The sequence below is a fragment of the Arvicanthis niloticus genome, chromosome 16 (genome assembly GCF_011762505.2).
Source record: "Arvicanthis niloticus isolate mArvNil1 chromosome 16, mArvNil1.pat.X, whole genome shotgun sequence".
Lineage (NCBI taxonomy): Eukaryota > Metazoa > Chordata > Mammalia > Rodentia > Muridae > Arvicanthis > Arvicanthis niloticus.
Window position 1 is genome coordinate 7,648,288 of NC_047673.1, and position 11,855 is coordinate 7,660,142.

The 11,855-nt window shown below is 50.1% G+C and overlaps 1 protein-coding gene and 1 long non-coding RNA gene across 12 annotated transcripts in view; one reads left to right on the forward strand and one right to left on the reverse strand.

The window, feature by feature from the left end:
- Atp11a (ATPase phospholipid transporting 11A) overlaps positions 1-11,086 on the forward strand; it is a 113,549-nt gene extending 102,463 nt beyond the window's left edge. For 2 of the 11 annotated variants that reach the window (XM_034520900.2, XM_076913819.1), the window contains 4 exons: positions 789-892; positions 1,656-1,821; positions 3,940-4,024; positions 4,211-11,086. In XM_034520900.2, the coding sequence (XP_034376791.1) occupies positions 789-892; positions 1,656-1,821; positions 3,940-4,017 (348 nt within the window). In that variant the 3' untranslated portion in view covers positions 4,018-4,024; positions 4,211-11,086. The remainder of the gene's footprint in view (positions 1-788; positions 893-1,655; positions 1,822-3,939; positions 4,025-4,210) is intronic. The other 9 variants (XM_076913815.1, XM_076913818.1, XR_013104275.1 and 6 more) reach the window with 8 other exon arrangements.
- LOC143434641 (uncharacterized) lies at positions 229-7,320 on the reverse strand. The gene is made up of 2 exons (XR_013104276.1): positions 7,188-7,320; positions 229-2,033 (listed from the first exon to the last, which is right to left on the reverse strand). It is a non-coding gene; the product is annotated as an uncharacterized LOC143434641 (long non-coding RNA).
- Positions 11,087-11,855: the final 769 nt, after the last annotated feature.

Sequence of the window (11,855 nt, forward strand, 5' to 3'; positions counted from 1 at the left end):
GTGCTAGGTTCCCCAAGCTGTCTTCTTCAGTTCATATCCAGGCACCACCCAGCAAGTGAACGCTGCCTACCACATGAACTTCAGAATCACTCAAAAGAAAATGAAGAGCTGAGTATTTACAAAAGGGTAGGAATTGAAACTCTAAGGATACAGAGCCATAGTCCCAATAGAATTAAATCAGCTCTGTTTACATAAATTAATGTATTTAAGAAAAAATTAAAATATCTGTTTTATTTTTATCTATTTATTTTACGTGTGTGGGTGTTTGTTCGTATACCACATGGGTGCCTAGTGCCCCTGGATCCCCTGAGACTAAAGTTACAGATAGTTGTGAACTGACATGTGGGTGCTAGGAATTGAACTTAAGTCCTCTGGAAGAGCAGCCAGTGCAGCCAGTGCAGCCAGTGCTCTTAATCACCAAACCACCTCTTCAGGCCCCAAAATTCAATTTTTTAAAGTCAAGTTAGATTTTGTGAAGAACCTCATGATGAAAGTCCCCAAACATGTTACACTGGGTCTTTAAAAGTATGGAGACTTCTTATACTGCCTCTGTAGACAGCAGTATGTCAGCATGAGTGATACTTCATGATTGTGTGTGTGTGTGCACACAGACACACGTCCCAGCTGTCTCCTCCTGAGGAAACATGGGTTTCCTCACATGACTGACTCTCTCGTGAGCTCTTGCAGTACTGTGCCGTCACATTTCAGTTTGGCTCACTTTTCATGGTTTCCAGTCCTAATTCTCCACGCTTGGACGACAGCGGTATTCACACCTCCTTCTCTTGTAGCTCGCACTGGACACACACTACTGGACCTGGATAAACCACTTTGTCATCTGGGGGTCACTGCTCTTCTACATCGTCTTCTCCCTGCTCTGGGGAGGGATTATCTGGTAAGAACCCTTAAACCCCACATGGCCTCAGTGCCCCCCGCCCCTGCACAGCTTGCAGCCTCCTGCACTGGAGCTGCTGCCAGAACATCCCTGGTGTCACGGTACATTTTTTGGAGCTCCAGCAGACAAGTGGTTCCTAGTTCCTAGTGGACAACCAGTGTGGTTTGCTTTCCATGTGTGTTCTCTGGGGACACTTTCAGTCCACGGCCCTCCAACATAGTGTGGGGCAGGATCGTATGGCTCATAGTGCTGTGACATGCTCAAAGGACTTCAGCGTCCCAAAGTCATAGGGAGCCCCACCTCCTGAAGGATAGTGTCCTCTTCAGCCGAGTAGTTACACCATGGCCAAAGGCCCTGTGACTTGAGAGCCCAGACCAGAGAGTAGTGGGAAGGGGAGCATGGAGCCAGGGAAGCTATGTCAACATACCAGGAAACACTCCCTGTTCCTCCGACTCCTCTGGAGGCATGTATTCAAAGCATTTGGGCCTACTGGCCAGTGCTCCACCCACATCCACATCCGTAGGTACACTGCTGCTGTGTGAAAATCAAACAGACACTGGGGCTCCAGGATCCTCATGCCGCTTTGGGCAACAGGCTATAGTTGCTTCTTCCCTTTCTGGCTTAGAAGACTATAGGAGGCAGACTCAAAGCGTGCGGTGGCACAGTCAGACCCTGGCTGTACCGAGAGTGGCACCTTTGGGGAGGGCTGTGGCATCACTCCTGGCCAGGCAGGGTCTCACCAGTGTCCTCCCTGTCCACCCAGGCCGTTCCTCAGTTACCAGCGGATGTACTATGTGTTCATATACATGCTGTCCAGTGGGCCTGCCTGGTTGGGCATCATACTACTTGTCACGGTTGGCCTCCTCCCTGATGTCCTCAAGAAGGTCTTGTGCAGGCAGCTGTGGCCCACAGCAACAGAGAGAACTCAGGTAAGGAGGCTGCCTAGCCAGGCCGGCCACTTTCCTCTGTCTGTCTCCTGACTGGGAAGTTACTAAGAGAGATCTCAAAAAGTCTGGGCATCATAGAACTGACCAGCCTGCACCTTAGTCTTTAGTTCTGCAGTAACACATGTTTTAAGTGTTCTATTGGTAAAATTCAAGATGCACAATGTTTAATTTGTTCTTTAGACTAAAACAATCATCTGAAATGAGAAGAAAGATAAATAGAAAAAAATAAGTTATTTTCTGTAAACCCACAAAAAAAGTAATTGTTCCTTTGATCATTGAATTGTGGTCTGGTCTGGTGCCCTGTGATATGGGTACACATGTATGTACAAGACACTGGGTTCATTCCCTAACTCTGGAAGGGGAAAAAGATTTAAGTGGTGCCACTTTTAAGGGTGTTGAATTTGGCTCAAATTTACCTTTACAAGAATAAGCGGTGGGTATGGGGAACTCCGTTTCACACCTCGCAAACTGGCCAGCAAGCTGAGTCCTCAGCAGGAGGGGGCAGAGCATGAGACTGGCTCGGTGGCTTGCTGTCACCAAAGAGTTCACGAAGATGCAGATTTTCCACTTTGCCTGTGAGAGTCTTAATCTCTGAGTGAGACAGAGTGAGACAGGGCTGCAGGAGCTTTATTTCCAGCACTTCCCTGTAGCTTGTGGTGCTACAGCTTAACAACACGGGCCTGTGCAGAGAGAAGGACTGAGTCCGCCTCAGAAGGACTGAGGGCGACAGCCAGTAAGGAGCCACTGTGTAGGTCCCTTATTACCTGGCTTACCTACCACCCATGTATGGAACGTGAGTCTAGCGTGGAACAGCTGGCCATGTTTGGGGTGGGAAGCAGATGTCCCTGCCTGGGGGCTGCTGTGGCCTCCCAGAATTCCCAAGCTGAGGTTTATTCCCTCTCAGGGCTGTAGATCACTAGTTCTTTCTTACTCTGTGCCTCCTGCAACCGTTGATAACATCTATTGTCACAACTCTTCCCTGAGCCCCTGGTCATGGGAGTGGATATGGCCACTCAGCTATCAACAGTCCCAAGTCAGTGCTTCTCAACAAATGACGGCAGGCAGGACTAGCTGTAGAGCTTGGGGACCCTCACTTCACAACATGGAAGTCCACTTGCCACTGATCCCCCACACACAGAGCTATCAGTGCTTAGCTGTCCTGGTTTCCATGGGAATGGCATTCATTGCCCCTAGCCAGCAGCCCAGCCCGTGGGGAACTGGCAAGTTGTCCATCACTGTCTTCCACACACTGAAGCCTCTGCTTTTCAGCAGTGCAGCTCTAAGGCTGACATGTACTCTCCTGACAGACACAGTAGACACACATGGTTGTGAAGGCTTGTGTGTACCCAGGGTTACAGTGGACATGGTGTTCCCAATACCAGGGACACTGGACATATGTGCTCATTAGGATGCCTATGCAGAGACACTGTGACCATGACAGCACGCCATATATAAGGACAGAATGAGCACTGCCTACACATGGGGTGTGTGGGAACTCAGGGACACATGCTCACAACAGCACTGTGCAGAGGATGAGTGAGGCAGCTCAGGGTCACAAAAGCACATTGGACCTGATACCCAGATGCTGATGGCTGTTCAGGCGTTTGACCGGATTCATCTGAGCAGAGTTCAGCTCTGCAGCTAACGAGGGTACCTCTCCACAGCTACCTGAGATTTGCTGTGATAGAGGTTGCTTCCACAGTAGGGACTCTGCAAGAATCCTCTGGAATGGCCTTGCAAGGTGGATGGGAAAGGCTGAGATGAACTTTGTCTCCCCTCCATTAGTGGAGAAACCCCACTGCTGTGGTGAGACTGGAAGCCTCTTTGCTACAGACTAGCCCCAGCTGCAGCTGCAGTGCAGAAGGCACAGAGCCAGGAAGAGCCAGGTGTGGGCCTGGGTGGGGAGGAGCAGGCCAGTGGGGCCTGGCCTGGCAGCACCCAGCGGCTAGGGCAGTGGTGTTACTGTGTCTATATGTTTGCCTGTAACCAACTTACCTCTTGTCTCTCTCTCCTGCCTCCCTTACCGTCCACTGCTTTGCCTAAATAACCACTACTTGTTCACACACTCGGCGTGCCTGGGCTCCGGACTGCGGCCTGCAGGCCAGGAACAAGTGCCTTTCTGTTGAGCAGCCCACCGTCTTTATGCTTTCCCAGACCGCCAGTAGTCTGAGTTTCTGACCAACAGGTGACCATCTCTGCCTTCTTGCATGTTGGGGTGATGGCCACAGGACCAGGTGGAAAGGACTTAGTGTGAGGCCGCCCACTATACTCTGGTATTGTCAGTCATCACCATTACCTCATCAGGTAACACGGTGACGGGACACCACCTGCGAGGGGTACACTAACGATGGGCTCTGTCTTCCTCCAACAGCTCACAGCAGCCCCCCGTGTCCATCACAGGGTGCAGAGCTTTCAGCATTATTTGACACAGGTGGCTTAGCCACTAAGCACCTGACAGTCAGACAGATCATACACAGTCAATCCAGCTTGAGCAAGGCGACTTCAGCATGGCGCTGTTCTCCACAGCCATGGTGGTACAGACTGAGACTTCTTCCCACACATCCACCCTGAGAACTCTGTGAGATGGAGTCACACTAACGGTGACCTCTGCTTACTGATTCCTGTTCTACTTTTCAAAATAAAGACCTGTTTTTAGAAAACTCTGTGATAGGCTGCTTTTAACGCCCTGTGGCAGCACGGAGCTCCGCCCACTGTGGCAGCGGGGGACCTCGCCCTAGGGTCCTTCCCCTTGGTGGCTGCTATAGCCAGTACCTGCTCCTCAGCCAAGCGGTCAGAAGACGGCAGCAGCATGTAATGCTGTGGTGTTTTCGCTGAGTTTCCCTGTACCCCAATATGACACCCTCATGTGCTCCTTCAGTGAGGTTTACAGGATTACCTGCATGGGGTTCCTGCCTTACCAGGGCTTATGCCTAAAAAACACCCAAAGCAGAAAAAAGAAAGAAAAAAAAAAGTTACCTCCTATCCTATGTATCTTAAACACCATATTTAGCAAGATGATACATTTTAAAATAATGATAACCAAAATGTTTCTAACTTAGTGCCATAAAAAATCTGTTAGAATAAATTACATCATTCCAGCTGCTGTTTACACTCTTGAAACATTTTGGAGAAAATTTTTAGGAAGACTAAAATGCCACAAATACTTTGTAAAACATTATATACGCCAACTCAGGCTGCAAAGCCTGTTCCCTGTTGATGTTTCCTAAACACTGAGTTTCTTGGAGCAGTGCAGAAGCAGACTCCACCGCTGGTGAGGTCCGCTGGGGGCCTGTCTCCTGTAGCCCGAGTCTCAGCCCCGGGTAGCAGAGCAGAGCACACATTACAGAGGCCCTGCCACTGCATTTGAGACACAGCAGACAGACAGACTGTGCTGCAAAGCACCATGGGTCTGCAAAGCTTTGGAGGAATAAACATTGCACAGGCCTCTGTGGGGCAGATTTGACTTCAGACACCTGGGGTTCGCTTTTAACCTGTTCCTAGTACAGGGCAAGCGTGAAGGACACTGGGCATGTTATATATATCACGCTGTATATATAACATAGTGCGTGTCTCCCTCCGCACAGTCTCTGCGTCCACACACTTGCAGCAACCTGCCTGCCTCCCTGTGCCTTTGTGGGCGCCACCACCATCTCTGGCTTCTCCTCACTGGACACTGGCCAGTTCCACCTGTTCTTCTGCCATCCGGCCTGTATTCCTTCAACTCTGAAAACTCCCTCATTCCTCGGCGCTGAGGGACTGGTGAATGAGGACTGGAAATGCCTAAAAGCTGCGCCACGCCAGGCCAGGAGCCAGCAGCCTTCAGGACAAGGCCTGTGAATGTCCTGTCTGCCAGGCAGGCTGTGCAGAAACACTGCTCATATGTCAGTGCCTCTGCAGAGGAAGCGACACACAGGGCCCTGTGACAGTATGCAGAGTTTTACAATTCTGGACACAATTCCTCTATGTTGGGAGCAGGAGCTTGTTAGGACTTCCAACTGGTGGTCCTCTACTGTGGTGCTGCAGCGTGCCCTTTGACCTTACCACTTCTTCTCTGGGTGCAGACTTCTTCAAATAAACCTGCTCGGGGTCATCTGTTCCCTAGAGGGGTCTTTGTGCACAGGCCACCCCTGAAGCCAGCTCTGCCTGCCTTGATGGCATCGTGAGTGATACGTGCAAACCCTGCAGGCAGAGTGGATGGCCTGCCGTGGTGGAGTGTGGGGCTGGCATAGGTCAGTGTAGGAGTGGCCTGGGCCTGCAGTAGCCAGGGCACAGGCACTGGCCTCCCTCACTGGCCTCTGCAGGCAGCAGCTCAGTGTCTTTCCTCGTCCTTGCAGCAGAGCACCCGACTCAAAGCATTGGCCGATGCCACTTCGAACAGCGACAGGCCCCTGTTGAAGGACTTCTTACCGCAGCCAAGACGTGTCTAGCCCAACGCTAGGTAACGGTATGGCTGCCTACTGGGCGCTGGGCCAGTGTGCTGTGACTCTCAGACTGTTCTTCCTCCAAAGTTTTGCTGTGTTGTCTGTTTTTTAAATGAGTGATTTGCTCTGAAAACAACCTATAGCACTTTTACACATGCGCACACACATACACACAGGTAAGTAGCACCTGAGGGTGAGCTAAGCACATAGGGGAAACATTATAACACATGTGGCCAGTGTTGCCTGACAAGCTGGCTTCTGTCCTTGTGACAGACACAACTTACAAGCCACTGGGGATAATCGTATCTGGGCATTGGAAGTAAAATCTCACACAGCACAGGACGTGAGCCCAGGTAGTCTCTAGCTGAAACCGTTAGTTAAGCACAACTATGTCTGGACAGCCTTGAGGCTCTGAGGCCCCTACAGTATTTGTGATCCAGCCTCACCTAGTGGTGCTCACCTGAAAACAGTATAAAATCAGGGAATTGTCACCCGGGAGAGCGGATCCACCCTGTGCAGCCTTGTGTTCCCCACCCCCACCCCCACCTCCACCCCGGCTGCCACTGCTGTTTGTGCATGCTGTGATCTTTCTTAAGAGGTAGTGCCAGCCACTTGTGTCTAGTAACTGAGGGCGTGAGAGCTTGCTGTGGTCAACATGATATTGACCCAGTCCCATCGGGTCTGGACACACTAGCCCACACAGATGAAGCCTGTCTTTTTCCTGGGGTAGTGCTAGAACCCTAGTTCAAGGATGTCTGGGGCCTTTGATCACCATAAGTGGCATTAGTGACAGGGAGGAGGCTCAGTGTGTTCAGCACTTTGCTCCCTGCCCTCCTATGTTGTCCCCTTGTCAACCACGCGGGATGGTACCCAGACCTGAAGGCGCATTGCCTCTGGGCACAATTCCCATGGGCTGGGCCCACTTACCTGCCCCTCAGGGTGATACAGTGGTCCGAGGGAGGCTGGCAAAGCTTCAGTGCATTGGTTGTTAAGGGCTCCTCAGAGAGGTTCTGTGACTAATGTGGACCTTCTGTTCTTTTGGCAGAACATACAACTTCGGGACAGCATTTCAGAATTCACCCCTCTGGCCTCTTTGCAGAGCTGGGGTGTTCAGGGCACCAGACTCTTGGCTGCCCGATGCAGCTCCCACTCTGGGAGAGTTGTGTGATCTAGGTGGGAGAGTGAAGCGTATCTGGGCTCCCTCCTCACCCAGGCCTTCCCCACAAGGCGAGGTATGGGTGCTGTAGGTCCAGCCTGGAGACACCCACTTGATGGACAGACAGCCCCTCTGCCCCAGCCTCTGAGAGCTCTGTTCTTGGGCACCTGTGTGTGCCTGCGCCTGTTCCACCCTTCATCTTCAGGAAGGGGAGGGTGGGATCACAAGTCGGCCACTCAGGCACAGCACGCTGCAGTCCAGACTGTGTGTGACCGGCATCATCTTCCTAGGCCTGGTCGGGCTGTGGAAAAGAACTTTGTGCTAGACCTCATCTTAGGCACTACGGCTGTGAAGCCGGCCTTGCCAGCCTGTGTATCCACCTGCTGCTGTCTGCAGCCTTGTGCACAGCACATGCGCTCTGCCCATTCTGTGTCCCGATGTTCCTGACCACGTGTTTCCTGTGTAAACCATGCACACTTCTCATGAGAGAAGTGGCCATGTCAGACACTGAGGGGTGTGTGTCTCCTGGACCTGTGGCCTCGCTGTGCTCATGCTCGCTGTCCCCTCGCAAAGCCATTTTCCTGGATCATGTCTGAGTCAGTTTGCTGAGATACTGACCCTACACATCAGAGCTTTTGAAGGTGTCAGCGTCCCCTTCCTGTCACCGGCTACCTGTGGAAGATGACATTTATGTATGTGAATAAGTCACACTGTTAGCCAAGTCTCTCAGGAGTGAGGTGATACCCACCACATTCTGGAATGATGTCAGTTAACTTACTGGAAAACATTTGTTTCTGGGGTGCTGAGAAAGGTGGAGGTTTGGGGCACCCAGGCAGGTATTTATCTCACTCAGAGGTGAGTCCCAATACCCAAGCTGTCTGGGGCTAATGCAGATTCATCCGGTCTAGTTTGCTGCTCAGCCTGCCTTGCACTGGGGCCACACAGATTCCATCCAGGGCTTCACTTGGAGTGGACAGGCCATCGGAAGGCCACTGTACTGTGAATCTCTGCTGCTGCCCGCACCAGCGTTTCTCTTCTCAGCAAAGCACCCGACAACACTTGTAACAGCCCTGACTCAGAAGAGTGTGGTGCAGCCTGTCAGAAAGTGCCAGGCAGAGCCTGGGAGAAAGCGGTACCCATCCCTGGAGTCCTGTGGTGGCCCTGGAGCCATGCTGAGGGTCTCTGGCACTTGAGAGCCTGTATCCTGGGAAGCACAAATTTTACAACATGATTACACAAGGTTCCCCTATAAACCGTGTGCTTGACTTGGGGCCAGCCAACAGGAAGAGCTGTTGGGGGGGGGGGTGAGCATAAACACCACACCAAAGAAGGGGAGGGGGTGGCCTTGAGCTTCAGACAGACAGAGGATGTCCAGCTCTGCTGAGGGCTGTCTGCCTCCACCCACCCTCATGCCCATTCACCCACCTGTGTCGCCATGTCAGAGGATTGGAGCCCCAGGCCACACTGGCCCTTAGATAGTAGTTTGTGCATTTTTACAGCCCCTTCTAAGAACCCAGATGGGTACAAATATAATACCTGTGGGGAGGGGCAGATTCTCTCTGTGTTTAGTTAACAGATTATTTGTAATGTATTTTTTTAGGGATCTTAAAATTACCTTTGCACTAAAGTATTTTCATAGCTGTTTCTATACCTTATTCATTTGTTGATGCACCTTCTGATTTTTAAATATGTTTTTAAAGCTTTCACTTTTTAAGTTTAAGAATTTTGGCCACTCTAAATGCTGGTGAGCATTTCAGCTGAGTGTTTCAGTGTCCGGCAGTGACCTCTCTGATTCTCCTTTGTGCCTCTCTCTTTCTTGGTGTTTCCAGAGACTGACCAGCTGAGGGCAAACCATTTCCTCTGCTTGCTTTGTCACAGTCCTTTGTCACTTCATGGTTTCTATTTTGTTTTTGTTTTTTATTTCCATCCTTCAGCCTTAAACACTTAAACAATATTCTTCCTGCAGGCTCATTCTGTGACCCTCTCTGGGCGTGTGAGCACTCTCCTGCACTACCACCCCCAATAGATGCAGTTGATGTAGGAACATCCCAGACTGAATGCACACTCCAGTGTCCTTTAAAATTGTGCTTAGGAAATTACCAAATGAAGTTGCCTGAGAATTTGAAGTAGACAAGGGCCCAAGTGAAATGCAGAGACAGAAAGCAAACACGAGTGCAGAAGGTTGTCCACCTCACCTCACGGTGGCTGCTGTTTACTTTCCTTAAAGCAAGGAACTTCAACTCAAATTAAGCATCTTTTTTTCTTAATTCAGTTGCATAAGTGAACATCTGTGGCTTACTACATTGGCCCGAATTCATGGCTCCACCCCCTGCAAGTAGTTCACCTCACATATGTTCCAGGAGCCCTGGCTGCATATGTGTTCTCTGACTTTCTGCTCCACACATTCATGCCATGTATAAGCATGTATAAACATGTACACATGTGCATTCTTCTTCAAGACCATGTACCAGCCTGCTTTCTGACAGCCCTGTGCAGAGATGTTGCCCTCTAGAACATCAGGCTCCTTACACACACACACACACACACACACACACACACACACACACACACGCTTGGGCTGTGCTCACATGGACACTGTGTGAGTGAGTGCTATGCTGGACTGAGGTCTCCCCTCCCAGGGAAGTGTCCCTCTCAGTCAGGACCTTCCCTTGCTCCCTCAGTCCTGCAAGCAGGATCCAGGCTAACCAGAGCTGCATGCCATCCTGAGTAGAGGTGCCCGACCCCTGCCACACACTAGCTAGGAAAACATTCTGTTCCTAAATCCCAGCAATCCATTCCCGAGTACAAGCAGACCAAAGGCCCCACCCAGGGGGATGGCGCAGCCAAAGCTGGAACAGGGTCATTTCTGAGTGTTCATACTGAGCACACTTCCCAGGATCAGCTGCTGAATGTCCTGAGTGTGCCATCACACTCACCCACCGTCCTGAGTGTGCTGTCACGGTCACCCACGTTGCTGAGCCTCACCCAGGTGTCTAGTGTTCTGGAGGAAGCTCCAGCCTGGGTCTCTGAACCCCTAAGTTCAAGGTGTATCTGCACTGGTACTGGACTCGCCCATTCATTTATTTCATCTTAATGTAGCTTATTAGCCATGCCAGAGAACAGCAGGACCTTGCATTCTGCTTTTCTTTTGGAAGTTACCCATCCATGACTAAAACCAGGAAAACGTCACTTGGTGAATGCAATCTTTTTGTTTTAAAACCTAGAAGACAGGTGAATGGAAAGGGGCGTGGTTCCGATGCTATGTCTGGACAAAGCTTTAATGAAGACATGTATGTTGAAAGTATTATGAAAGTGTGATTCTAATTTTGCAGAGAAATGTCTATCAATTTATATAGCTTTATTTTTTACCTTATCAAGAGATAAAGAATTTTAATATGCATATATTGTCTGACTTAGAATCATGTGTGTCTGCATTACCACTTAAAATGTCCATCTACTATGTAATGTATGAATAAGAGAGAATCAAAGATGTATTTAACATGAATGGTTATCTGTAGCTGTCACTGTCATAAGTACTGGGATTTATTTTAAATTATCAAATATAGTAAGTACATTAAACATGTCATTCTCCAACACTAATGTTTAACTGAGAGCCCAGTAACCTGCTTTGAAAAATTAAATTGTGAATTAAACCGGATCAAACATCTCATGAGGTTTATTTTGAGTGCTGCTGATTTGCCCTTGGTTTCTGTAGGCAATCCTGATCCCCTGATTCTGTTTTCTTCCCAACGTGTGTGGTAGTGTGTTAGATGCACACACGCTTTCTGCTAACAGAAGCCATGGTTAAGACTCCAGGCACATGTGTCTTTTGGGAGGTAGGGGGGTCACATTGTGTAGGTGTTGTGGGAAACAGAATCTCTCAGCGTCACTGCAGGAGGCAGAGTAGTGATGTGCTGGGGACTACACCTCACTTCTCTACCTGAGCATTTGAGGGCCATCTGAAGCCTGAATGTAAAGCCACACTGTGACAGCCCTGGCCAAACACAGAACACAGGAAATTTAGCATCAAACTCCCCAGTACCATAAGGCCTCTTCACTGGGTCCTCTAATCTTGTACCCCACCTCTGGGACACCTCCTCTCCCATTCATCTTCTGCCAGACTTGGGGCTCACCAACCCCAGTGTCACTACAAGGCAGTTAACTGGCTCGTGCTGTTCCAGTTGAGACAGCTATGTGGGGAGCCTCAAGAAGGCCCAGGAGTCTATTCTGCCAACCCTGCCACCCTCTGCAGCTGGATGTCCTGGATGTGTTGGCACCTGAATAGACCATGTGGATGCTGGGCTCCTTTCTTGAGCACCTAGGTCATGCCTGAGCTTTCAGAATAGATCCCCTAAGAGCTGAGAGGGACCATGAAATGAAAGGCTACTCTATTCACTTAGTGGTGTCTTGTAAGAGTGATCTTCAGGCTTTGGTATGAT